Genomic DNA, 25,280 nt, shown 5'->3' with positions numbered 1-25,280 from the left:
GTTTCTAAAGTCTTCCTGGTCCCTGACTCCACCAAATAAAGCCAGGTATGGGCTGGTGAGAAGGGCTGGCCCCAGGGGAATGTCAGGAATCCTTACGGGAGGAGTGTGCTAAGAGGGTAGGCATTCACTCTGCCCCGGAGGCAGATGACCCTTCCCCTGGAAAGGACCAGGCAGCCCACAAAGGGCCCAGCCTGATAAGCCAGTTCCTGCTTTTTTTCCTTTTTTGTAGCTTTTCGCCATGATCTTCGCCATGTGCCTCTTCCGGGGCATCCAGTAGAGGGTGTGGCCTGAGGCCCGAAGACTTGCCCCACCCACCACTGCCCAGCACCCGATGCCCTCCCCCGCCCCTCCCCGCTGTCCTCTTGGCCCCAGGGGAGAAGATGAGGCCATCAAAGATGGCCAGGAGAAGGGCCAGGGGCATAGAGCTATTTTTTTTAACAAAACAAAATGAAGACAAAAGTATGGACTGATGTATCCTCACCTGGACTCAGGGCAGGTGCCGTGGGCTCTCTACAGAGACCCCAGTGCCTGGCCCAGGATGTAGGCTGCTCTAGAGACCAAAGGAACACCAGGCCCAGTGCCCTTGTTGGTCCAGCCAGACCCTGGGCCCTCTCTCCTCACTGCACCAGGACCTGATGCCAAGAAAGTGAGGATTTAGGCAACGAGGAGGACAAAGCAAATCTCAGAGAAGTCATCAAAGCCCAGGGGGCCCCACAGAGATTCAGCTGGCACATCCTTGAGGACTCGGAACCCACAGCGCAATCCCTGGTCCACTGGAGGATGGACTATCCCCTGTTCAGGCCGGGGTCAAGAGTGAGCTGCTGAAACGGCATCCAAGAATGGCCCAGCTGACAGGATCCTTGCATTCCCCATCTGTTGGACCAAATAATCTCAAAGGCCCAGAGAGGGGCAGTGGCCCATCCACAGACACACAGCACAGGCATGACAGTTCTGAAAAGAATCTGAGTTGTCTCCAGGCTGCTGTCACTGCATCCAGGACTCTGTCAGCTCTGCTGCCCACATGCACCCCTGGCCTCAGCATTCCGGTTCCCCCAGACGAGAGGGCAAGCCAGCCAGGAACTGCCTCCTCCCTGCTCTACAGCTAAGAAAACACCATTCCATGACTTCCCAACCGCGCCCTCCCTCCTACCTCCCGACACCTGTCTCTCTGAGTCCCCAGGAGCACACACCTCACATTCCCTTGTCCACACTGCCCACCTCTCCCCACAAGCCACCCCCTTCCCTGTCCTTCCTCAACTCCCCAGCTCCCAGAGTGGAAGAAATCCCCAAGATCATCTGGGTCTCCCTCTCCGCACCCAGAACGGAGGCTTGGATATCTTCTTCAAGATCCTTGCCAAGACTTCACCCTCTTGCATACCTCCAGGGACAGAGAGCTTACTACCTCCCAAGGCAGCCTCCTGCCTTTGGACTGTTCTGACTTTAAAGTCAGCTTAATATACAGAAGAGGTTTCTGTTTTTCTGTGGCTCCGTCCACGGCATCCTGCTTGCCTGCTCTTCTTCCTGGAGTGTTAAGGTCACACATTGACTCCCCTGAGCCCTCTTCTCTCCAGACTAAAGAATCCTGAAGGCATCGAGGCCATTTCTGCTGCAACAAGGTTTCCTGTCTCTTCACTGTTCGCACATTTCTTAGTATTCCCTCCAGGCTGTTGGGCAGGGAGACTCGCGGATGCACACCCACGAGTATTCAGTTCTCAAACTCTAGATCAGTGTTGGCAACTAGATTGCAAGATGCCCCTACCCTGATAGATCGGGGTGGCTGCTGGAGGCTGTGCTGGGGATCTGAGGTTTGGTCTGGGCTCAGTGAGAGATGGCGGTGCAATCCTGATGAGTGATGTCTGCCAGCCACCGTAAGTTTGATTAGTGATGTCTGCCATGGGCAGGGATGGAAGGAGCAGTGTGATGTCTGCTCTCTTCTCTCCCCTCTGTCCCTGTTCGGGAAGAGCTCATTCTGTCTCACAAGCCACCAGCACCCTGTATCAGCCTCCAGCCTCCCCTCAGGCTGTCCAGTCACCAGGGACACTCAGAGTCACAGCCTAAAGCCCAGTGTTCCCCGGCCTGTGCTCCTGCCCCCTTCTGAGATGCAGCCAGAAGCTCTGTGCCTGCTGCAAAGATTCAGGTGGACCCTCCTCCAATCTCCTCCTGCTGTGCCCGCCAGTCCTGGCCCTCCCACCAGGTCTCTGAGCTCAGTCTTACCAAATTCTCCCTTTAACAGCTTGCTCTGGCAGCCCCATAAATGACACCTGAGCTCCATAGAAGCTAAGCTCCCGAGACCCAGGGACCTGCCGCTGGTACCGCGGCCCAGCCTGGGGCCTGGGACCTGCCCCTCTTGAACCACCTACGTGCTTAGCCCCAGCTTTTTGGAAGAGGCAAATGGCTGGTCTGAGAATGACAAGCAAAAACAAAAAAAACCATGCTGGGAAGGACTGAGGCAAATTGCACAGCTTTATGGCTCTAATCCAGGGGCATCCCAGGCTTCTGGGGCCCATACGCATCAGAGGGAGAACCCAGGAGAAAGGGCTGGTCACGAAGGGAAATCTAAGGTGGGTTCAAGGGCGGACACAGACTGCTACTCAATGGCTTTCCATAAATGTGCCAAGGAACCCTCAATCAGCCCAGATTCAGTTCCCCAGCCAGCCACTGGCCACCCTCTTAGCCTAGAAAGAGAAGACAGGTGGTTTCTGCTCCTGTTGGCATTCACCCAGGCTGGTAGCTATTTGCAAGGCTGCCTGAGGCCATTCCTTGGAGGCAAGGCAAAGAAAGCTCAGCCCAGATCAGGCTTGAGCCTCCCTCCAGAGCACAGGGAGGAACAGGGTTCAGCTGGCTTGGTCCAGCTACAACCCACAGCAGGTTCTGGTGGTGGCTGGGGGTAGGGGTGGGCAGAGATACCTCTTCGTTTCTTTTGACCCCAGAATACAACAGCTCACAACAGAGACTTCCTCGGACCCTGCTAACAGGGCAAGGAACAAGACTACACCGCTCATCACAAACCCTGCCTGTACTGAAAGCCACTTTCCTGCTCTGAAGCTCTGCCTCTTAGAGAAAAGGAATATCTCTTTATGGGCTAGGGGTGAAGGCTCCTCCCCAGGGTCTCTGTTAATTTCTAGCCTTGGTGCTCAGGCCTGTCCGCAGCCTCCGTTGTCCATCTATCCGTGTTTGAGGGGCCCAGACAGGATTCCCCAAACCAGCTGAGGCCCCAGCACCCCATCTCCCCAGAAGCCCCCTCCTCCCTCATATGTTGAAAGTCTATTTTAAAAACTGTCTATGTTCCTTGCCGTAGATTGCAGAGCTAATTTATCACGTTCCTCTCCTGTGAGACCCCGTTTTATATGATATATCCAGAGGAAGTTTTGTAATATAAAACAGGACGCCCACACTGATGGTTTTGCACTGGTTTTGTGACTGTTTCTTACAAAAGAAAAGGAACAAAGAATAAATAGTGACCGTGAAGAAAGGTGGTCTTGATTTGGGGGTGGGGATAGACTGGGGTGAGACGGAAGCTTGACAAGAGGCTGCTGATGGATGGAGGGAGCTGGGAAAACAGGTGTTCCAGGTCACCCCGAACGGAGCGGAGTGCAGGGCCCACGCTAAGCTTTCCTCGCTGGACTCAAGGGCCCCTCTGCCACTGCCTCCTTCCCAACTGTAAGTCCTCCTTGCCTTAGAGTCCCTCTGCCCCCCAGGCTGTACGTCTGTCTTCCAGGTCTTATCTGACCTGCAGTCCCCTCCTTCACCCTCTCCCCCAGGCTCCACTACAATTAGGTCTAACCAAGCCACCCAGTATTTGGTGAGCACAGCTCTGTACCAGAGCCTGGCCAGCCCCATGGGGTAAGGCCACGCCATCCTCCCATCCCACGGTTGAGTGTGGAAGACTGGATGTCCCAGGGCCAGCAGACGCCCAACGCGCAGCCCCATTCCCCAGGTGGAATGCACCTGCAGTTATGGGAGGACAAAGCAACCATCCCTATTAGAGGACTAGGCCTGGCTCAGATGGGGGACTGGGGCTTCGGCCTGAGGGCACTGCCCGCTGGCGGCACCACCGGTGGGAGGCAGTAGTGGCTCGTGGCCAGACCAGGGCTTGGCAGCAGGGAGGCAGCTCTTTAGGGAGAGGCACAGGCTTAGGTAGCGAGACAGATGCCAGGAGAGGGGCCCTTCCTCAGGGTCCAGGCTCCCATTCCGCTCGGCCACGTTTACCAAGCAGAGCCTCGGGGCATCCACTGTAACCACGGTGGTGCCACTGCTCTGCTGGGTACAGGCCATGGTGCTGTATCTGGGTGCAGGGACAGCCAGGCACAGATTGGACAGGGGTGAGGACCCCTGGCAGGGGCCCACCTGGCAGCAGCCAGAGCTGGCTGTACATATAGATACCCTCCAGCCATTCCCAGCTCTCCACCAGGATGAGAAGCGAGTCTGGGGCCTGGGGCTGCTTCTCTCCCTACGTCTGTCCCCAGGGCTGGGGCTTGCCACTTCCCATGTGTGTGCCGGTGTGCTGGCAGGAGGGAGAGGGTTGGGATCAGGGACTAATGGGGGGTGGATACAGCACAGGCTCGTGGGCCCGCAGGGAGAGGCAGGGTGGGGGCTGTTCAGCCCCAAGACAGCCACTTGTCAGCCTTTGCCAGGTTGCCAGGTGGGGGAGACAAGGGGAGGCGGCCTGCTGAAATATTTCTACTTATTTCCTGTGCTGAGTTTGAGGGCCACCCAGTCCCACTCAGCCAGACCCTAGAGGCAGCCAGGGTTGCAGGTGTTGGGGACAGCTCACTGGGAAGCAGGGAGGAGTGGGGGACAGGCTGAGCCCAGTGGCCATCAGGCCTTGGGGGACATTCCAGGGTGAGGGAGCGCTATGGCTTTCCTTTGGTTCCTCCTCTCCCAGCCCCGCCACTTACAATGGTCTCCACTGGGGGCTGTGTCCCTTTGTCCGTGCGGCCTGTGGCTGCCGCTGCTGGCTGCCTCTGAACTCAGGCTGGTTGCAGGGAGGGGGCTCCCAGGGGACTCCGGGGTCCTGGGGTAGACAGAGTGCCCTAGAGCAAGGTCCCAGGAGAGCTCATCGCGCCAGGCCAGGAGAATGGGGACAGGGCTTCTAGCTGTGTGTGGGCCATCCTCGAAGAACGGCTGAAAGGGAGGTGCCATCTCAGACAGCACACCCTGCCTGCGTGCCCTCGGCTGGGCTGTGAAGGTGCACGTGTGTGTGTGTGAGTGTGTTATGTGTATGTGCTTGCTCACATCATGGGGGTGTGTGTGTTTGTGTTGTGTGTCTGTGTGTTCAGGGGGTGCGTGTGGAGAGGGCCAGATTGGGGAGGAGGGGTACAGGGTTTTCCAGGATTAGAGGGAAGCCAAGTTTAGCTGCTTGGGCGCTAGGTTGGCCGGGGGTGTGGGGAGAAGGATGGGGGGTGGTCACAGCCTCTCTCAAAAGCAAGAAGGGCTTCCTGGCAGAAGAGGCTGGACCCTCGACTTAGCCCACTACCCTCATGACTCCAGCTTGACTTTAGTCAGTGTCTGTCTGTTGAGGGGGTCTGGTGGCCAAGAGACCCAAGGAAAGGAGGTATCACTGTGAGGGTGAAGACTAGGGCAGCAGAGGCCCTGTCTCTCCCCAAACCAGCATGTCAAGCCTGAAAGCCCAGGAGATCACAGCACGCAGGGTGCCCAGGAGGAAAGGAAGGCCCCCCACCCCCTGCCTCCCTGGAGCAGGGCTGGGGCAGGGCAGGGGACCCTCCTGCCTTCCAGGAACCAGAGGGAAGCCGAGGCCCCAGCGCCACTCTGCCCTGGGCATGGGCAGGGCCCCAGGCCCAGCGGGCAGCTAGGCCTTCTTGGGTCTTCGGCCGACTTGGTAATAGTAGTAAATGCTGATGGCGACAAAAAGGAGGCGGCTGACCAGGAGCAGCAGGATCCCCAGGGACATGAGGCCCGTCTCAGCTAGCGTGGCAGTGACCACTGTGGGAGAGAGGCCGGCAAGGCCACAGGGTCAGAGGAGGGGATGTGTCCTGGGGCCGCCCCCCAGCCCGCAGCGCTGGTGTGGCCGTCTCCCTAACTTTGCTCTGAGCCCAGGATCCTCCCAGGTGGGAAGCACAGGACCTGCCCCCTGCCTCTGCCAACCCCACAGATATTTCTGCTCTGATGTCTCCCATGTGACAGGAACCGGGGCACAGCAGGTGGGCAAAATTGAGTGCACGTTATTACACAGGTGCTGGGTCCAGTGGGCAGCGGGCGCGGGGGGGCTGCAGATGCATGTGTGTGCAAGGCCATAGACAGAAGTGTGTGGATTTGGGAAGCTACAGGCATGTGTGTTAGGCATGTGTGCACAGGTGTGCAGGCACACATGTAAACACAGCCAGGTGAGTCCTTATCCCTCTCTCCCCTCACTAGCCCCCCACAGACAGGCTTTCATCACTTCCCACACACCCAAGTGGCTAGAGCAGGCAGGTCAGGGGCGAAGCTGCCCATCAGCCTCTCTCACTGCCCACCCCAGGACTCACCCAAGAACTGGACCCCGAAGTAGCAGGCTTCAGTGAGCAGGGTCCATCGAATGATGACCTTCTCAGCCGTGTAGAGAGCATTCCACATGATCAGGGAGATGCCTGGGGCAGGGGACGAAGAGGGGCTGGGGGTGGGACTGCTGACTCCCTCCCAGCAGGGCAGGAGGCTCCTCCTTCCTCCGGCCACCGCTGCAAGACAGCTGGGGTCCTGGACTCCATGCCTCCGCCCCATTCACACTCCTCAAATCAAGGCTGTCTGTCCCTGATCCTGTCCCCTCCAGACTCAATGCCGCTGCTTCAGCCTGCTCCTGTCATTTCAAGGCCCTATGTGACACTGGGCGAGTCATTCCCCACATTGAGACTCAATGTCTTTATAAAGGGGGAGGGCTGAGCTCCTGGCCCCTGCCCACGTCTGGTTCTGTCAGGAGGATGCTGTGTTGATGGAATCCATGAGTTAATGGGTTACCTGGTCCTATAATCGGGTTTTCTTTCACACAGACTCCCAGACAGAAAACCTGAGCCCATTAAGAACTCACTCTAAGGAACTCCCCAGGAGGAGGGGCGGATGAACCTACTTTTCAGTGGAAGAACCACTGACTTGGCCTCTAGCGGGCCCCGCCCACCCAGTGTCTGCTGGTACCAGACATGCCACTGGGTGTGTATTTATTTTATTCCAACAACTCTAACTCCAGAGGAGCTGAGCCTTTATTCTGTAGGCAATAGGGAGCCATGGAATATTTTGTAGAAAGGGAGGCATATTACCTATGCTGAGCTTTAAAAACTATAATTCCAAATCCTAACGTGTGCATCTCAGGTTAGAGAGGAAACACAAGTGGTCCAAACAGAAGTGGCTCTGGGGATAAAACAGGGTGGGTGCGAGGGGTTTTGCAGACACTGAATTGATCTGCCTCTCCTCTAGGCTGTGAAGTCCTAGAGGGCTGGGCCTGGGCCTCCTCCATCTCTGTACCACAACGCCCAGGGCAGTGCACACACTTAGGAGCGCTCCCTGCAGAAGGTGGCAACTGCAAGTTCCAACCCACTGGGTATATTCCACCAATGGCCACAAGATGGCAGCACATCCCCAGCAGAGAGATTCATCAGAGGCCGGGGTGTGTGCTGCAGCATCTGCCCGAAGAAAGGAAGGGGTGCCCAGGCACGGACCCCCGTGCTCTCCTCAGCCCCGCTGGGTCTCCCAGCTGCCCATCGCCTCCCCCAGGCCCTGCCCCAGCAGTACTCACTGAGGAGGGCACCGCCGTAGAGGCGGATGGGGGTCTTGCTGGTCACCTGGGCTCCATCAAAGACCGCATCATAGAGCTGGTCAGGGAAGGCAAGCGCCTGTGGGCAGTGAGAGGGGCTTAGAGGTCCCGCTTGGGAGACGGTGGGGGGTGACAGCTGACGCCTCCCACGGATGCCTTCCTTCCCCCCAGGAGCAGGATCAGCATCCTTGGGGGCAGTCCAGGGTCTGGACCTGATTGTCCCCACCCGCCCCCATGCCAGGACAGAAAACTCCAGGGTTCCTGGGACAAGAAGTCAGGCCACAAACCATGGGATCTAGTGTGCTCCTGGACAGGGCACAGGTGTGGCAGTGTAGGAGTCAGGCTCCCGGAGGCAGCCTGAGAACCGGCAGTCCGAGAGCCTGACAGATGGGCCCTGCATGAGGGGCCAGGATGGAGGAGGTACCCCCGGTGAGCCGGAGAAGGGCTGGGGCAGCCATACGGGGCCAGATCTCAGGGGCCGGGGGTGGGGGCTCACCATGATGGCAATGCCAGAGAAGAGCACAGCAGAGACGAACTGCCAGACCCTGGGAGGCGTGGAGAGAAGGTCACAGCCCTGCCCCAGGGGACCCTCCCTCTCCAGCCCAGATCCCCAGGGATGGCAGGTTTGGGGGAGGTAATGAGACAATATCCAGAGACCAGGCCAAATGAGGAGGGGTCTTGTGCATTCTGCTCCCCTCAACCCCTCCCCTCCCCCAAAAAGTCAGGTAAATGCTCACCTGAGCCCCAAAGGCTCCCGAACAGTAAACTTGATTTCATTGCCCAAGACCTGGCTGATCTGTGGACAGAGGGGGTCAGAGGCAACCAGGGTGAGGGCAGTTCTCAGCGCCCCCACTCACTCATCCTCCCAAGTCCTGCACTCCCAGGGACCCACCTGGGTACCTCGGCTTGGCCAAAGGGTCCCCCAGGTGGGGAGGGTCACATGAGGCCACCCCCTCTCCTGCTTCCCCTTGACACTAGGGTTTAAAAGAAGCTGAAAATATGATGGTGACATATGAAAGCTCAGGGCTCTGCCAAACACAGACTTGAAGCTTGGTACTGCCACTTACCAATGTGGCCGTGGGCAGGTTGCCTAACCTCTCTGAGCCTTCGTTTCCTCATCTATAAAATGAGTTAATAATTTTACAGTATCTGCATCTTCTAGTGCTAACGAGAAGATTTAAATAATGCTTGTAAAGCAATTGCTGGAAAACCAGGCGTGTAATAGGCACTTAATTCTAACCATCTCGTTATTCCCCTGGCATTGCCGTTACATTTCTAGGAACATCAGCTAAGTCCTAGAACTCCTGCGGCTCCCTGGGCCTCGGCTAACCTTCTCCCCTCTGGTGGGTCAGCCTGGCCTCCCCAGTTGGTGCCGGAGGCCCCTGCTCTGCATCCCACCTTGGAGCGATGCACCTCCCCGTCGTCATCCTCCCCGCCCACGCCAAGGATCTTGCGGGTCTTCAGGCGGCTCACGAGGTCCGTCTGGCTGTGCTTCTTCATCAGAGGCGGGGCTGCTTGGCCGCCATCTTCTCCTCCAGCCCGGCCTCTGCAGAAGGGCTGAGGGGAGACACCGGTCTCTTGCCAGAGTTCCTCCCCAGCTTCCAGACTCTAGGGGAAGGGGCCTGACGTAGGGGAAGGCCACACCCCACGCCAGGCCTGCTGAGGCCTCCCCACCAGCCCAGGCCAGCAAGGGGAGCACAGCTGGCTTCCTTGTCAGATGGCTGAGGCAACGCTCTCCAGGCCTCTGAGGCTCTGGGAGCGGGTCTGCTCAGGTGGATACAGCCCACGCCATCTGACAGACTGCATGGTGCCTCAGAGCCAGCCCTGGAGGCGTAGGGCCCAGGAGAGGGCATTTGGGCCTGGATGGTGGCCACCTCCAAGCTTCCTGCGGGGTTGGGGAGGAAAGAAGCCGGGATTCATGGGGCAAACGAGGCTCAGAAGACGGGAGGGTCTGTCCGAGCCTGGGGCAGGGACTTCTAGGTTCTGGGGTTTGGGTCCCCACCAAACTTCTGCCCAATCCTGTAGGCCAGTGAGCCCCTCTCCCATCTCCCTGCCACCCCCCTTCAAACCCGCCAGGACCGAAGAAGGGGATGGGGTGCCCTCATACCCAGGAGAGCCAGAGAAGGCTGCCAGGGTGTTGGCAGGGACGCTGAGGTGGTCTAGGTTCCCTGCTCAGGCCTTGCCCTCCCGGCCATCAGCCCCACACCAGCCCCTCCTGGTACCCAGGTCTGCCCATGGTCCTCCCCAGTCCCCAGTAGGGGAGTACCCCACCCCAGCAACATCTTGAGTCAGGCTGGGAGCACCTACTATGTGCCAGCCCCTCCGCTGGACGATAGAGATGCAGAGAAGCTGAGTGCCCGTCGCGTCCTCAGTCAGTCAAATCTATGCAGAGGAGACAGAAGTGTAAACGGGGTAAGGTGAAGCCTCAGAGGCTGGCTCCGGGGTGGCCCTGGCTTCTTTAATCACAGCTGCCCTGCAAGATGGGTGCTACTGACGGACACACTGTGAATGAGGAAACCAAGCTCCCGGGGTTTCAATGCCAACCAGGGTGAATAACAGTGTGCCACTCCCTACCTCGGGACGTTTCCAGCATCTCATTCCCACTTGCACCCACCCTCCGGCAAAGGCAGAAAAGCCATCCCCATCTGCAGACAGGCTCAGAGGCCACTGGGCTCTCCACCAGGGGACCCTGCTGTCTCAGTGTCCTGTGACCCCAGGCAAATCTCACCCTCCAGCCCCAGCCAGGGCTGCCAGAGGCAGACTGCGGAGATGTCCCCAGGTCACCTCTCATTTTCGAGCCTCCTGATGTCTTAAAATAAAGCACCCGAATAAACATCAGAACACAGTATCAAACTGTGGGGTATGTGGCTGTAGACCGGATCAACTAGGGAGGCAGTCAGTATACCATGTCGCATTGGGGAAAAAAACTGCAAAAGTTGATATTGGCGGTCTTTAGTGAGTGTGATGTCATTTCTAGGCCAAACTACCCTCCTACGCCCCTGGCTTTAGTTCCTCATCCACAAAAGGGAGTGGATACGCCTTTCCCCTCCCCACACACAGGCCCCATGGTGATAGGAGACAGCGGCGGGTGGTAACTGTGACGGCAGTCCCACGCCTGGCACACAGAGACTCTGGATTAATGCTTCGGTGTGTGCCAGCCATCAGGACAGGAGGCCAACCCCACCCTGCCAGGGAAGCCAGAGCCTAACCTTTCATCACCCAGCTCCTGGAGGGCCCAGGATGTTGTCCCAACACCTCAGCTGCTAGCCACCACCTTCTGNGTTAATAATTTTACAGTATCTGCATCTTCTAGTGCTAACGAGAAGATTTAAATAATGCTTGTAAAGCAATTGCTGGAAAACCAGGCGTGTAATAGGCACTTAATTCTAACCATCTCGTTATTCCCCTGGCATTGCCGTTACATTTCTAGGAACATCAGCTAAGTCCTAGAACTCCTGCGGCTCCCTGGGCCTCGGCTAACCTTCTCCCCTCTGGTGGGTCAGCCTGGCCTCCCCAGTTGGTGCCGGAGGCCCCTGCTCTGCATCCCACCTTGGAGCGATGCACCTCCCCGTCGTCATCCTCCCCGCCCACGCCAAGGATCTTGCGGGTCTTCAGGCGGCTCACGAGGTCCGTCTGGCTGTGCTTCTTCATCAGAGGCGGGGGCTGCTTGGCCGCCATCTTCTCCTCCAGCCCGGCCTCTGCAGAAGGGCTGAGGGGAGACACCGGTCTCTTGCCAGAGTTCCTCCCCAGCTTCCAGACTCTAGGGGAAGGGGCCTGACGTAGGGGAAGGCCACACCCCACGCCAGGCCTGCTGAGGCCTCCCCACCAGCCCAGGCCAGCAAGGGGAGCACAGCTGGCTTCCTTGTCAGATGGCTGAGGCAACGCTCTCCAGGCCTCTGAGGCTCTGGGAGCGGGTCTGCTCAGGTGGATACAGCCCACGCCATCTGACAGACTGCATGGTGCCTCAGAGCCAGCCCTGGAGGCGTAGGGCCCAGGAGAGGGCATTTGGGCCTGGATGGTGGCCACCTCCAAGCTTCCTGCGGGGTTGGGGAGGAAAGAAGCCGGGATTCATGGGGGCAAACGAGGCTCAGAAGACGGGAGGGTCTGTCCGAGCCTGGGGCAGGGACTTCTAGGTTCTGGGGTTTGGGTCCCCACCAAACTTCTGCCCAATCCTGTAGGCCAGTGAGCCCCTCTCCCATCTCCCTGCCACCCCCCTTCAAACCCGCCAGGACCGAAGAAGGGGATGGGGTGCCCTCATACCCAGGAGAGCCAGAGAAGGCTGCCAGGGTGTTGGCAGGGACGCTGAGGTGGTCTAGGTTCCCTGCTCAGGCCTTGCCCTCCCGGCCATCAGCCCCACACCAGCCCCTCCTGGTACCCAGGTCTGCCCATGGTCCTCCCCAGTCCCCAGTAGGGGAGTACCCCACCCCCAGCAACATCTTGAGTCAGGCTGGGAGCACCTACTATGTGCCAGCCCCTCCGCTGGACGATAGAGATGCAGAGAAGCTGAGTGCCCGTCGCGTCCTCAGTCAGTCAAATCTATGCAGAGGAGACAGAAGTGTAAACGGGGTAAGGTGAAGCCTCAGAGGCTGGCTCCGGGGTGGCCCTGGCTTCTTTAATCACAGCTGCCCTGCAAGATGGGTGCTACTGACGGACACACTGTGAATGAGGAAACCAAGCTCCCGGGGTTTCAATGCCAACCAGGGTGAATAACAGTGTGCCACTCCCTACCTCGGGACGTTTCCAGCATCTCATTCCCACTTGCACCCACCCTCCGGCAAAGGCAGAAAAGCCATCCCCATCTGCAGACAGGCTCAGAGGCCACTGGGCTCTCCACCAGGGGACCCTGCTGTCTCAGTGTCCTGTGACCCCAGGCAAATCTCACCCTCCAGCCCCAGCCAGGGCTGCCAGAGGCAGACTGCAGAGATGTCCCCAGGTCACCTCTCATTTTCGAGCCTCCTGATGTCTTAAAATAAAGCACCCGAATAAACATCAGAACACAGTATCAAACTGTGGGGTATGTGGCTGTAGACCGGATCAACTAGGGAGGCAGTCAGTATACCATGTCGCATTGGGGAAAAAAACTGCAAAAGTTGATATTGGCGGTCTTTAGTGAGTGTGATGTCATTTCTAGGCCAAACTACCCTCCTACGCCCCCTGGCTTTAGTTCCTCATCCACAAAAGGGAGTGGATACGCCTTTCCCCTCCCCACACACAGGCCCCATGGTGATAGGAGACAGCGGCGGGTGGTAACTGTGACGGCAGTCCCACGCCTGGCACACAGAGACTCTGGATTAATGCTTCGGTGTGTGCCAGCCATCAGGACAGGAGGCCAACCCCACCCTGCCAGGGAAGCCAGAGCCTAACCTTTCATCACCCAGCTCCTGGAGGGCCCAGGATGTTGTCCCAACACCTCAGCTGCTAGCCACCACCTTCTGGTGAACCCAGATAGAAGCTACAGGCCCCGTGGTGATAGGAGACAGTGGCGGGTGGTAACTGTGACGGCAGTCCCATGCCTGGCACACAGAGACTCTGGGTTAATTCTTCGGTGTGTGCCAGCCATCAGGACAGGAGGCCAACCCCACCCTGCCAGGGAAGCCAGAGCCTAACCTTTCATCACCCAGCTCCTGGAGGGCCCAGGATGCTGTCCCAACACCTCAGCTGCTAGCCACCACCTTCTGGTGAACCCAGATAGAAGCTACAATTAGCCACATCCCTCCTGCGGCCAGGCGAGGCTGCCCTGAAAGTCACTAAGCCGCTGGTGAGAACCGGGTCCCTCACCTGTTCCTCAGCCAAGGATGTTGCCTGGCTCATGCCCTTCCTCTTCCAGCCTCCTCGTGGCCTTTTATCTTTTAATACATACAGCAAAATAGACGGGCTTTAGTTGTGCAGTTATTTGAATTTTAGCACACATACAGATTTTTGGAGCCACCAGCTCCAGACCAAGATAACGGGCAGTTCCATCACCCCAAAAACTCCCTGGGACTGTCCTGGCCACACCCTCCCCTCACTCCTCCACCCTGGCAACCACTGATCTATTCTCTGACACTATAGCTTTTGTGTTTTCAAATATGCTGGGTAAGTGGAATGATAAAGCATAGAACCTTTTGAGGCTGGCTCCTGTCATTGAGCAGAATGCCTCTGAGATTCCTTCAAGTCACTGTGTGTATCAGGAGTCCACTCCTTTTCACTGGAGTGCAGTATTCCCTGGGGTACATGTAGCAGCTTGTTTATCCATTTGGTCACTGAAGGCCATGTGGCTTGTTTCCAGTTGTTGACGATTATGAATAGAGCTGCTAAAAACCCGCGTTTCTGTGGGACCGTAAGTTTTCATTTCTCTATGGTAAATACCAGGAGTGGGACTGCTGAGCAGTGTGGTACATCCCTGTTGGACTTTCAGAGAAAGCATCAGACTTTCCCAGAGCAGCCATGTCACTGCGTGTCCCTGGCAATGCAGGAGTGTTCCAGTTCCTCCACATCCTCGCCAACACTCGGTAAGGTCGGTCTTTATTTCAGCCCTTCTACGAGCTCCTCCTGGCTGGTTAACCCCTCTCCCGGGCCAGATGTGCTGCCTCCCTCAGTCCTGTCTTACCCCTTCCTGCTGTGTGGCCTTGTGCTCTGAGTCTCAGTTTCCCCATCTGTGAAATGGAGCCGTCATTCCCACCTCCTAGGGAGACCGGGGCAAAAAGAAAAGCTCAGAGCACTCAGCAAAACACCTGCACATTTGCACGAGGAAACTGCATTTAGTGAGGTCTGCTGTGAGCAAGGTACACGGCTGGTGGGACAGGCCCCATCCTGAAAGAGCTCCCAGCCTGGTGGGGGCGGGGAGGCGGCACTGATCTGCTAGCTACTGATTAAAGTGAGTTACTTTTCCTCTCTGAGCTCTGGGGTCCTCATCTGTGAAGTGAAAGCAGCCAGCCTCACTTTTCCCCTGGAGCTGGCCTCAGGAGAAACAAAATAATGGACAGACAGTGCTTTAGAAAGAGCCAGCTCACTGCTCAAGCCAGAAGGCCTAATGGGTTAGCGCTTAACTGCTGAGGTTTGAATGCCTGGATTTGAATCCCAGATCCATCAGTGCCTGGCTGTGTGCCTGTGGGCAGGTCAGTCACTTACCCTCTACGTGCCTCAGTCTTCCCAAGTGTAGTCGGGAAAATAAGGTGTCCTATCTTACAGAGACACCGTGAGAATAAAAGATGTAATCTCCATGAAGCCATGGGGAAGTGCCCGGCCCACAGCAAGTCCTCAATGAAGACGGGCAATTGTTAGACAGACACTCCCACCCTCCCCAGGCCTCCCATGTGGCAGTGGCACTGGGATGGAGGCCATGGAGGAGCGGGAAATGTGCCTAACTAGCACTTCTTAACTTCTCCGCCCCACTGGGTAAAGTCCCAGATCTCAGTCCCAGGGCACAAGGCTGGCGCTCAGCCACTGCCCACCAGGCCCAGGCTGTGTCCACAACCCACCTCTGAGGGGCAGAAGCTTCCAGGCATTGGATGAACTGCTTTCCTCTGCCTGCTGACCCTTCTCCACCAACACACACACACACCACACACACCGCACACACACACCACACACACACCACACACACCGCACACACACACCACACACACCACACACACACACCACACCACACACACACACCATACACACACACACCACACACACACACCACACACACACCACACACACACCACACACACACCACACACACCACACACACACACACCATACACACACACCATACACACACACACCACACACACACCACACACACACCACACACAACACACACACCGCACACACACACCACACACACCACACACACACACACCATACACACACACCATACACACACACACCACACACACACCACACACACACCACACACACTACACACACACACCACACACACCACACACCACACATATCCACACACACACCACACACATACACACACACTACACACCACACACAAAACACACCACACATACCCACCACGCACACACACCACACACCTACCACACACCATGCACACACACACTACACACACCCACCACTCATACCACACATACCATACACACTACACAGACACCACACACATCACAGACACACCACATACACACCACACACACACCACAAACATACACACCCACCACACACATACCACACACACACGAAACCACCACACACACCACACACATATGTGCACACACACACCAAACACACCACACCCACCCACCACACACAATGCACACACAAAACACACACACACCACACATACCCACCATGCACACATACCACACACCTACCACACACCACGCACACACACTACACACACCCACCACTCACACCACACATACCACACACACTACACACACCACACACATCACACACTACATACCACACACCACACCCACACAACACACTACACACCATAGACACCACACACACACATACACACCCAACACACATCACATGGCACACAACCATACACACACACACACAACCACACACACCACACACACAGACCACACACCACGCACACACACACTACACACACCCACCACTCACATCACACATACCACACACACTACACATACCACACACATCACATACTACATACCACACACCACACCCACACCACACACTACACACCATAGACACCACACACACACATACCCCACACACATCACATAGCACACAACCATACACACACCACACACACCACACACACAGACCACACACCACATGCAGCACACATACGACACACACACACCACACACACAGAGCATTACTCTCTGCACCCCAGGCTGGAGCCAACAACAGCTGCTGCAAATCAAAGGCTGTGGGACATGTCAGTGTCCACCTGCTGGGGCTGGGCAGAATGCGCACTACAGTGTCCTGGACGGAATTACTCATGGGTGGGACAATCTTCATCCACAGGCACTGCCATCAGACATCTGGGCTGGTGAGAAACGCTGTGCCCACCTCCCAACCCCACCCTAGCAGGGAGGTCACCACTCACAAAGGACCCCCCAGAGAAAATGGAATCTTGACCTCCAGGGAGGAGGGCCCCACACCCACCTTCCAGCACAGATAACTGCTCTGAGAACTGCACTCCGTCCCTGCTTCACCCCCAGGACTGGGCCCTGCAATGATCAGATCCACCCAGCAGCCCCTCACCTGCCCCACCTGCGAGGCAAGCCACGCACACGCCTCAGGTCTCCCCTTGACCTTTCCTCCCCTTCAGGGCCACTCCAGGTGTTTATTTCAGGCCTGGCACATTTTAACCTAAGTAGGGACAGAGGACTCCACCGGGCACTATGGCCAAACCCTGGCTTTGGGGGTGGGGGACCTGGGTTTGAGTGCTGGTTCTGCCCTCTTGCCAGCTGCACGGCTTTGGGCAAGTCGCCGCGGCTCTCCTAGCCTCAGTTTCCTCTCTTGTGAAATGGGGGTAGTGAGAACGCTCACCTCACAGAAGTGCTGGTGGAGAGAGAAAGAAGGAGTGCATGTGGGCGCCCATGGGGAAAGTGCCCTGCCCAGGGAGGAGTCTGGCCCTCCTTCCACTTCCCTTTCTCCACTCAGCCATGCACAGTGGAAAAAGCCTGCCATCAGCGCTGGGAAGCTTCCTGCTCTGCCCCCACTGCCTTCTGAAGGGCCCCGGGGGGTTTCCCCAGGAGCCAGGCTGCAGAAGGCTGGGGGCAGGGGAAGCAACGACAGCCACCCCTCCACCCACATCACCTGTCTGGCAAGAAGGGAGGACGTGGCTCCCAGGGCCCAGGCCTAGGATCCTGAACCATTCCCTTCTGCCCTGCCAGCTCCTCTCGCCCACATTCCCAATCAGCCAGCAAACCTTTCAACATTGGTTCTCGCTGCTGACCCTTTACCCAAGTGGGAAGGTCCCTGGGACACTCTGTCCCTCCACCATGCTCCTTGTTCCTTGAGGCTATCTTTGCACACAGTCGCTCTTTCCAGGGACCCTCCCAGGACACTGGGTCCTCATCTTCCTCCAGACTCTGGTCCACTCCTGGTCATTTCACAGCAGTTTGGCTCCCCAAGACCAACCAGTCTGAAGGTATGGCTTATACTGTGCTCTTCCGTGTGTCTCTCCGTGAGGCTGGGGTGCACAGTAGGCACTTTGTCAACACAGGTGGAATAAGCAGCTGTCGGGCCAAACCCAACCAGCACACTCAGAAGCCCACAGGTTAGATGTGGCAGGCTGAGGAGAGGCTGTGCTCCAGGCCACACAGAAGCTGATGGCACAGGGCAGGAAGGGCTTTCCAATTAGGCAGAACTGGGTTCAAAAGTGGCCACTCTCTGTTGGTCAGGTGGCCGTAAGCGAGCAGGCTCAGTCCTCAGTACAATGGGAATCACACCACAGCGCCTTACTTGCCTTACTCATGGGGTGCTGAAGACTCCAGGAGAGGGGGTGCACATGCTCTTGGCAGAGGGCCTGGCAGAGGGAGGTCTGGGCAGCAGTGAAGGTTAGAGGACTGGATGAGAACACTAGGCCTCTGACATTGCCCCCCACCTCCTCAGAAAGCTGTGGCATCACCAGCAGGGGAGTGCCCCAGGGCAGGGATGTCTTTGGGTCTTGTTCTCTGAGCCTGGGACAACTCTGGGCACATGAGGAGCTCAACAGGCATTTGTGATTGAATGAAAGAGTTGGGAGGAGCTAAGAGGACCTCTTCAGCCAAGATCTGACTCCCTGCAGTCCCTCCCACCTCCCCATCTGCTGCGGAATCTGAGGCCAGGGAAGAGCCCAGGGACCTGGCGGGAACAAGCAAAGTCCGCAAGACTAAACCAGTCAGGAAGAGAGGCGCTTGTTGGGGGTACAAGAGTCAGGAGAGGATGACAGACAGGGAGGTGGTAGGCATATTTGTAACGATTGGGAAAACTTGGGCTCAAATCCCTACTCCTCTTAATTGCTCTGTGACCTCAGGAAAGTTACTTAACCTCTCTGAGCCTCTATGTCCTCATCTGTGAAACCACACTATTACTTCTACGAAGCCCACAGGTTTGTGATGTGTGATGATGAGAAAGTGCAGCTGAGGAGCCTGGCCTCTGGTGTGTGCTCTGTAAAGGACAGCAACTAATAACATGAATAAGGTGGCTGCCCAGGCTCTGCCCTGGGCAGATCAGATGGGACTGAGGCATCATTCCCCTGCAGTTCCTGGAGGACTTCCCCAATCCCCTGCCTCTTTCCCAGGAAGCCTGGTTTCCATAGAAACAGATGGACTGCTGAGCTGTCCCCAGCATGGAGACTATGCCCGTGAGGGCTGGCTTAGGAAACCTGACTGGCCAGGGGAGTGGGGAAGATGAGGGAGGGAAGAGGAAGGGGCCCAGAACGTCCATCAGTGGCCAAGCCTCCCCGTGAATCAAGGGGGAGTCACTGCTGCTGTGCACCTCAGCCAAGGAGCCACTGCCTTTCCAAACAAGAGCTTCTGTGATAGGGGCAGACGGCACACCTGTTCCTCCACCCCTCATAAGGAAGACCGTCCCCAGGGCCACCTACCCCGGGGCTGGAGGGAGCGGGGCAAGTACTTCAAGACCATGAATCCCCTGCAATTCCCACCACAACCCTATGAGAATGGCCATATTATCACCCCCATCTTACAGATGAGAAAATGAAGGCTCAGGTGACTTATTCGAGTGTCCCTTGAGGTAAGTGGCAGAGCTGGAATTCAAGCCAAGGTAACTGTTCTTTAACTGGACATCCTGAGAGGAGCTGGTGTGTGTGTGAATGTGTGCGGTGGTGGGCGTGGGGGGTGTTTGGTGGACTTGGCCCATATAAAGAACGGAGCTCTAAGCCATCTTCCCCATGGCAGCTCCCCTGGAAAGTCCCTGGCGGTTGCCAGCGTCTGGACTCCTCTCTGGGGTCCAGCCTCCCTTAGGTTAAGGCCCTGCAACTCCAGCAGGACTTCTTGGGGAGGGATGCAGGGAGACCCATTGTTCTGTTATCGCCTTGGTACAAAATAGCTGGAAATGGGGTCTGGGACAGGGCAACACAGAGTTGGGGGGCGGGGTGCTGGCAGTGAGAGCCAGAGCCTCAGGCCACCGGCCAGAGAGAAGGGGAGGCAGGAGAAAGAATCTTTGCTCCCTGGAGGGTGGGACGGAATAGAAGGTCCAGAGCTTGCGTCATCTGCTCCAGCTGCAGTCCCTCCCAGGGCTGCCATCGGCCCCGTGGGCAGGATAGGGTCTAGAGATCCCCTAGCCCAGAATCTGTCGCCAGGGCCCTCAAGCAGTGAATCTACTTGTCAAGGGCTGTACTGGAGAGGCCTGGGGACTAAGGGACTTGTGTTCAGATCTTGGCTCTGCACTACTAGCCTCGTGCCTTTGGGCAAACCCCTCTTTCTGAAGGAGCCTCCCTTCCTTCCACTGTAAATGGGCAGTGGTCCCTGAGTCACAGGGCTGTCGGGGGCTAGAGAGCTAATATAGAAGTCACGGGACACAAAGGAGGCTTTATGAAATTGGCTGCACTACTGACATCCTCACAGCGGCCTCTGGGCTGCAGGTTTCATCGGAGGCCCACAGCTAAGGAGGAAGCCGAGGCAAGGCTACCGGGTGGCTGGGCCTCGGCTGGCTCCAGCTGGCTTGCTATCAGGCCATCCCTCGAGAGCATCATTATTCCAAAGGCCGGGGCTGCCTTAGTCAGTCTTGTCTCTCAAGCAGATCCTGAGCCAGTGGAGGGCGGAGTTGCAGCATCCGTCTCCCTCATCACCTCAGCATCACCACTGGGCTCAGTGTCCAGGCTGCTGCAAAGAGTGAGGACAGAGCCGAACTGGCCGGGAGAGGTGGGCGCAGGATGCGAGTCCCGTGGCAGTGGCAACCCCTGTCTCCATGACACGGCTCTGCAGTTGAGAAAGGTTCCACGCCCCATTTCCAAGAACCTCCAGGAACATGTGCCCTGGGATCTGGTAGTGGAGGGTTTGTCCTGGAGCTGGAAGGTGGCAGTGTGTCCTGAGTCACTGGGCCCGGAGGATAGCTGAGGTCACAGGCAGATTCTGCCATCACTGGTAAGCCAGACCCTGTCTTTGGGGCTCAGTTTCTTTGTCTAAGAAAATGAGAATGTGGTCTCTAGGGTCCCTCACAGCCTTGCCTCACAGCAGCCACACTCCAGGTCCCTGCTGGGCCCCAGCTCAAGCTGCCCCACCCCCAAGTCCCGCCACCCCTCAGCCTGGACCGGCACACAGGTCCTATCTTCCTACTCCTTCTGTTTGAAGGGGCCCAATTTCCAGAAAGGCAGAGGAAAGCCCAACCTTTCATCAGAAACATTTCCAAAGCTTTAGGGACAAATATGAACATTCCCTACTGTGCCAAAGAGGGCGAGAGGTCAGGGCAGAGCAGGTGGCAAGAAGGAGGCATCCCTGGGGTCCTCCCCTGGGGGGTCTGAAGCTGCTGCTGTGGGCAAGGGGATCAGGCCCTCTGATGGCCTCCATCACCGCTCAGAAATCACTGGGAGGTTCTTCCTGTCTCAACGGTCATTCACATGGGCAGAACACGAAGAATTCCTGTCCTTTTCACTCAGAGAATAGGCCTGCCTGTCCCTTGGCCCAGTGACCATGTCAGGGCCCTTAAGGGCAGCTAGTGTCATCATCAGGACAGCCTGACTTCCAGATCCTATGAGGCTAGGGGTCTGGTGAGAATGCAGCAGGCACCTACCTCTCCTCCCGGCCCCAACTCTCCCCATGCCCCTCCCCTGCCCCGTGGCTGTTCAGGAACTTAGAGGGGAGGAGAAGAGGGTGGGAGAGGAAAGGAGAGGAGCTTCCTCGAAGGGATCCTCCACCAGGTTGAGCCCATTTCTTCAAAAGCAAGTGGTGATCTGTCTTCTCTGTGGGTTGGGGGAGGCAGGTGGAAGGGTCCCTGCCCTTTTCCCAGGATAAGATGGGCCACAGCCACAGTCCAGGACTGAGTGTCTCCCCAATCCTGGGGTGCTGGCTTAGTGGTTAAAGGACTAGCTCATGACTTAAAAGGCTTGTGCTTCATCCTGGCTCTACCATTTATGAGCTGTATGCCCTTGGGCCAGTGACTCTGCCTCCCTGGGACTCAGTTTCTTCATCTGTTAAATGGGTGTAATAATGACACCAACCTCTCACCAGTGAGAAGACACACCAAAAAAATCCAGAACAGCGCCTGTTTTGTAGTTAATGTTCAATAATAATGCTGCTCATTATTTTTAGATTAGAAGATTCTATTCCTTGCCTCAGTTGCCCCCTTGACCAAATCTGCCTCAGAGCAGGTCCCCTTCTAGGGATCATGTGCCGGGTCAGAGTGGGGTGCTCAGAAGGGAGTGGTCATTAAGAAAGAAGTGGGATGAGAGAGAGCAAGGGTCACTTTGGGGCAGGAGGATGATACTGCGCTGGCCCTGGGAGGGGTCCAGCCAGTGTAGCAGGATAAACAGTGAGACACAGGGTGCCAGGGAGGTAGCGTGGGCCAGGAGTCAGAACATCAGGCACCCCGCCCTGCAGCTGCCACTCCTGGCCTGTGTGTCCAGGGGTGACTGATATACTGTCTCTGAGCCTCACTTCCCTCACCTCCTGTGAAATAGGAGGAATTCATCCCTTCTCAGTCAGCCTTGCCTCCTATCTCTTCCTCAGCCCCTCGCTTCCCCCTAGCTGCAGGGCACACACATTCCAGCCTCAGGGCCTTTGCACGGGCTGTCCTCTAGCTGTCTACACAGCTCACTCCCTCATCTCCCTCAAGGCTTTAGCTCAAAAGTTACCTCCTCAGGGAGGCCTCCCTGACACCCTGTTTAAAATGACAACCCAGTCCCTGGCCTCAGTACCCCCAACACAACTTTTCCCCTTCACCTCTCAGTACACTATATAATTTGCTTTTTTTTTTTTTTAGGTAATTGCCTCTTCCTGCCCCCTGCTTTTAAGCATTAGCTCCATGAGGACAAAAATTTTTATTTTGTCCATAGCTATCTCCCCAGTGCCTGAAACTGTCCCTGGCACTTTTCTCCATAAGCCATTTTTGGTGTAATGCTCGCAAACATTTTGTTCGATAAGCAAAAGTAAAGGGCAGCCCCAAACTGTGTGACTATGGGACATTCCTGTTAACTCCAGCCCACTCCTCTGCCATACCCCTAGAGGGGCAGGCCCTTCTTCCCACAGAGGTGGGGCTATCTAAAGAACTTGGGAGGCTGGGTGTGAGCTGGAGAAGGCACAGGGGGCCTGGAGGCAGAGCTGTGCAGAAAATAGGTCGCAGTCCTAGAACCGGCAGGTCATGACAGCTGGACATGGGTGAAGGGGCTTTGGGCCTTAGTCCTCCACTCCAAATTTGGAAGCACAGAGGAAGTTGACGACATGTAACTGGAAAAGAAGCGGCCAGGGCAGAGGCCTCCTGGGATCGTGGAACAGAGGGGGCCTCAGGAACAAGAAGACCCATTTTACAGATGGGACAGAAGAAGCCTGGAGAATAGTCTTATTTCCTAACAACCCAACAAGAAAAATCTTTTCTCTCCTTTCTTGAAGTCTGGGACTGAGGCTAAAGGGCGGACAGTGCCCCCTCCTGGCTCTGCAACAAAACGACCCCCGCGTCCCTGGGATCTGCCGGCCGCAGGTCCTGGTCCCCTCTCCACAGGCCATCGGGGTTGGAGGTTCAAGGGACCACATAGTTGGGGTGGGCAGCCCCCGTGACTTCTCCTCGCAGGCCCGCCCCGTCAAGAAGTTTGTTTGAAAGAAACCAACCAGGAAATGCGGGATAGTGGGGTGGTGAGGGGGCCTTGGCCAGCCGCTCTGGGCTTTGGAGGAGCCTCGGGGTTCTTGGCCTCTGCGATACTCTTGCCCCAGCCTGCATCGCTCCGGAGGAGAAACCCACTGCCCCCGAGGTCCAGGAGGAGGCGGAAGCCCGCGACTGGGTCAGGGCGAAGGAGCTCCGAGCGAGGGGACCCGAGGCGAGAGCCCCGCCCCGCCCCGCCCCGCCCAGTGGGGCGCGCCGGGGTGGGCGCGGCGTCCTGGCCCTTCCTCCACACAGCCTCCACCGGGTAGGTGCTAGTGTTCTGCCCACAGCAGGGGCCCTAGCCCACCCAGCGCCCGGCCAGTAGCCCCACACTGCCCCCTTCCTGCAGATCGCGCGACTTCGAGGAGGGTAGGGGGCGTCTCCACCTGTGCGTCCCCTACCCACCCCTAACTGGGCTCAGGCGCGGCCTGGGTTTCTGCCCGCCCCTTTCCAGCCTGGGGACGGGGGATTCTCCCAGCCTCGCCCCTCCCCCTCCAATCTGTCCCTCATGTCCCCGCTCCAGACACTCACCCACTTTCTGAGACCCGGGCCGAGCGCCGGTGTCCCCCGGCGGGGAGCTCCGAGTCGTTAGGCGGCCCCAGGTCCTCCGGCCCAGGGCCTCTGCCCCTAGGCCCCCGCCCCAGAAGGTCAGGCCAGACTTGTGGGCAGCGGGAACTCCGCCACCACCTCCGTCCGCGGCCCTGCGGGGGCAAAGACGGGGGGGAACTCGCAAGTTTGCGCCGCGCACTCCTCTGGCCGGGAACAATGGCGGGAGGGGGAGGGGACAGAGAACCGAGCGCGGGGGACCGAGTCAGACCCTAGGGAGACAGAAACTGCTTTCGCTCCGTTTCTCTCCTGCTCCGAAGCAGAAAGCTCGAGCCCGAGAGGCAGAGGCCGAGGACGAAATAAGCAGTCCAGGAGGAGGGCGACCGCGGAGCCGGGGGAGAGGGGAAACCGAGTCAGAGGGAGGGGCGGCGAGGGGAGAGCGCGCAGGGGAGACGGAAGGGGCTGCGAGACGGCGCCTTGGGGAGCCGGGGAGGCGACCCCCTGGGGTCCCAGCGGGCTCAGCGGGTGCCGAGATGTCCCGGGGCGTCTGGCTAGCGCGCGCAGGGTCCCGGCGGCCGCAGGAGCCCCGCTGGGTTGCGCTGCGCAGGCGGCGGCGGCGGGCGGGGCCGGCGCGGCGGCGGGCGCGGGCGGGGAAAGTCCGCGGCTCGAATCGGCGGGGGAGCAGAACTTACGGGCCTCGCGCGTGCCGGCGCGGGCTGCGATGGAGCTGGTGCCAGCGCGGAGGCTCCAGGCTTGGCCGCCTCACATCGCCGCCCGCGCGGAGCCGGGTAGTGCAGGGCAGGGCAGGGCAGGGCCGGCTGGACTGCGCGCGGCGCCCTGCGCGGCCGGGGCTTACCGAGTCTGGCGGCCCGCGCTGGTCCCTCCTCTCGGTTCCGCGAACAAGCCAATGGCGTGCCGTCCCCTCCCACGCGCCGGGCTGCCTCGCCCCCAGGGTGGCCGCCGGGGCTGGTGGGATGGGGGTTGGCGGGGAAACCGGGCTCCCGGCTCCCCGCGAGGCTCTCCCGGGGCCGCCTGCAGGGGGCGCACGCGCGCCCAAGAAAAGGCGCCGGGGGAGGAAGTAGCGCGGGGAGAGCCTGGCGTTGCCCACGCCGCCCAGGAAGACTTTCCTGGCAAGTTCTGCAGACGGTGCCCCTTTCTTGGGACGATCAACGTAGATGGGCAAACCACATCATCTTAAATAGCCTTGCGATATCTCCCGGGCCCAGGCCGGTGTCTGAAATGGAAGGTACTGCTTTGGCTGGCGGTGATACCC

General features: G+C 57.9%; 2 protein-coding genes across 13 annotated transcripts in view; one reads left to right on the top strand and one right to left on the bottom strand.

The window, feature by feature from the left end:
- TSPAN18 (tetraspanin 18) overlaps positions 1 to 3,468 on the top strand; it is a 205,165-nt gene extending 201,697 nt beyond the window's left edge. For all 5 annotated transcript variants that reach the window (XM_017858103.1, XM_017858099.1, XM_017858101.1 and 2 more), the window contains one exon: positions 230 to 3,468. In XM_017858103.1, coding sequence (XP_017713592.1) covers positions 230 to 277 — 48 coding nt within the window. In that variant the 3' untranslated portion in view covers positions 278 to 3,468. The remainder of the gene's footprint in view (positions 1 to 229) is intronic.
- TP53I11 (tumor protein p53 inducible protein 11) lies at positions 3,399 to 25,007 on the bottom strand. Of its 8 annotated transcripts, XM_017858107.1 has the most exons (10): positions 24,700 to 24,857; positions 23,993 to 24,162; positions 13,520 to 13,587; positions 12,203 to 12,277; positions 11,291 to 11,450; positions 8,479 to 8,537; positions 8,238 to 8,286; positions 7,724 to 7,820; positions 6,486 to 6,587; positions 3,399 to 5,943 (listed from the first exon to the last, which is right to left on the bottom strand). In XM_017858107.1, the coding sequence occupies exons 5-10, from the start codon at positions 11,417 to 11,419 to the stop codon at positions 5,810 to 5,812; spliced, it is 570 nt and encodes a 189-aa protein (XP_017713596.1). In that variant the 5' UTR covers positions 11,420 to 11,450; positions 12,203 to 12,277; positions 13,520 to 13,587; positions 23,993 to 24,162; positions 24,700 to 24,857; the 3' UTR covers positions 3,399 to 5,809. The 8 variants fall into 8 exon arrangements, with proteins under 8 accessions (XP_017713596.1, XP_017713594.1, XP_017713593.1 ...); XM_017858105.1 differs by lacking the exons at positions 13,520 to 13,587; positions 24,700 to 24,857 and adding an exon at positions 24,864 to 25,007; XM_017858104.1 differs by lacking the exon at positions 13,520 to 13,587.
- Between the last annotated feature and the right edge of the window lie 273 nt (positions 25,008 to 25,280).

The sequence above is a fragment of the Rhinopithecus bieti genome, unplaced genomic scaffold (assembly GCF_001698545.2).
Source record: "Rhinopithecus bieti isolate Rb0 unplaced genomic scaffold, ASM169854v2 scaffold_46101, whole genome shotgun sequence".
NCBI classification, from domain to species: domain Eukaryota; kingdom Metazoa; phylum Chordata; class Mammalia; order Primates; family Cercopithecidae; genus Rhinopithecus; species Rhinopithecus bieti.
The sequence above is the reverse complement of the archived record's forward strand: the minus strand, read 5'-3'. Positions and strand labels throughout refer to the sequence as shown.

Bases quoted from the DNA above. Each gene is read 5' to 3' on its own strand.
- TP53I11 (XM_017858105.1), bottom strand. From the start codon at position 11,419: ATGGCGGCCAAGCAGCCCCCGCCTCTGATGAAGAAGCACAGCCAGACG. The intron at 8,287-8,478 runs GTGAGCATTTAC...CACGCCTCCCAG, and splicing joins CGGGAGCCTTTGGGGCTCAG to GGTCTGGCAGTTCGTCTCTG. The intron at 7,821-8,237 runs GTGAGCCCCCAC...CACTGCCCACAG, and splicing joins TCTCTGGCATTGCCATCATG to GCGCTTGCCTTCCCTGACCA.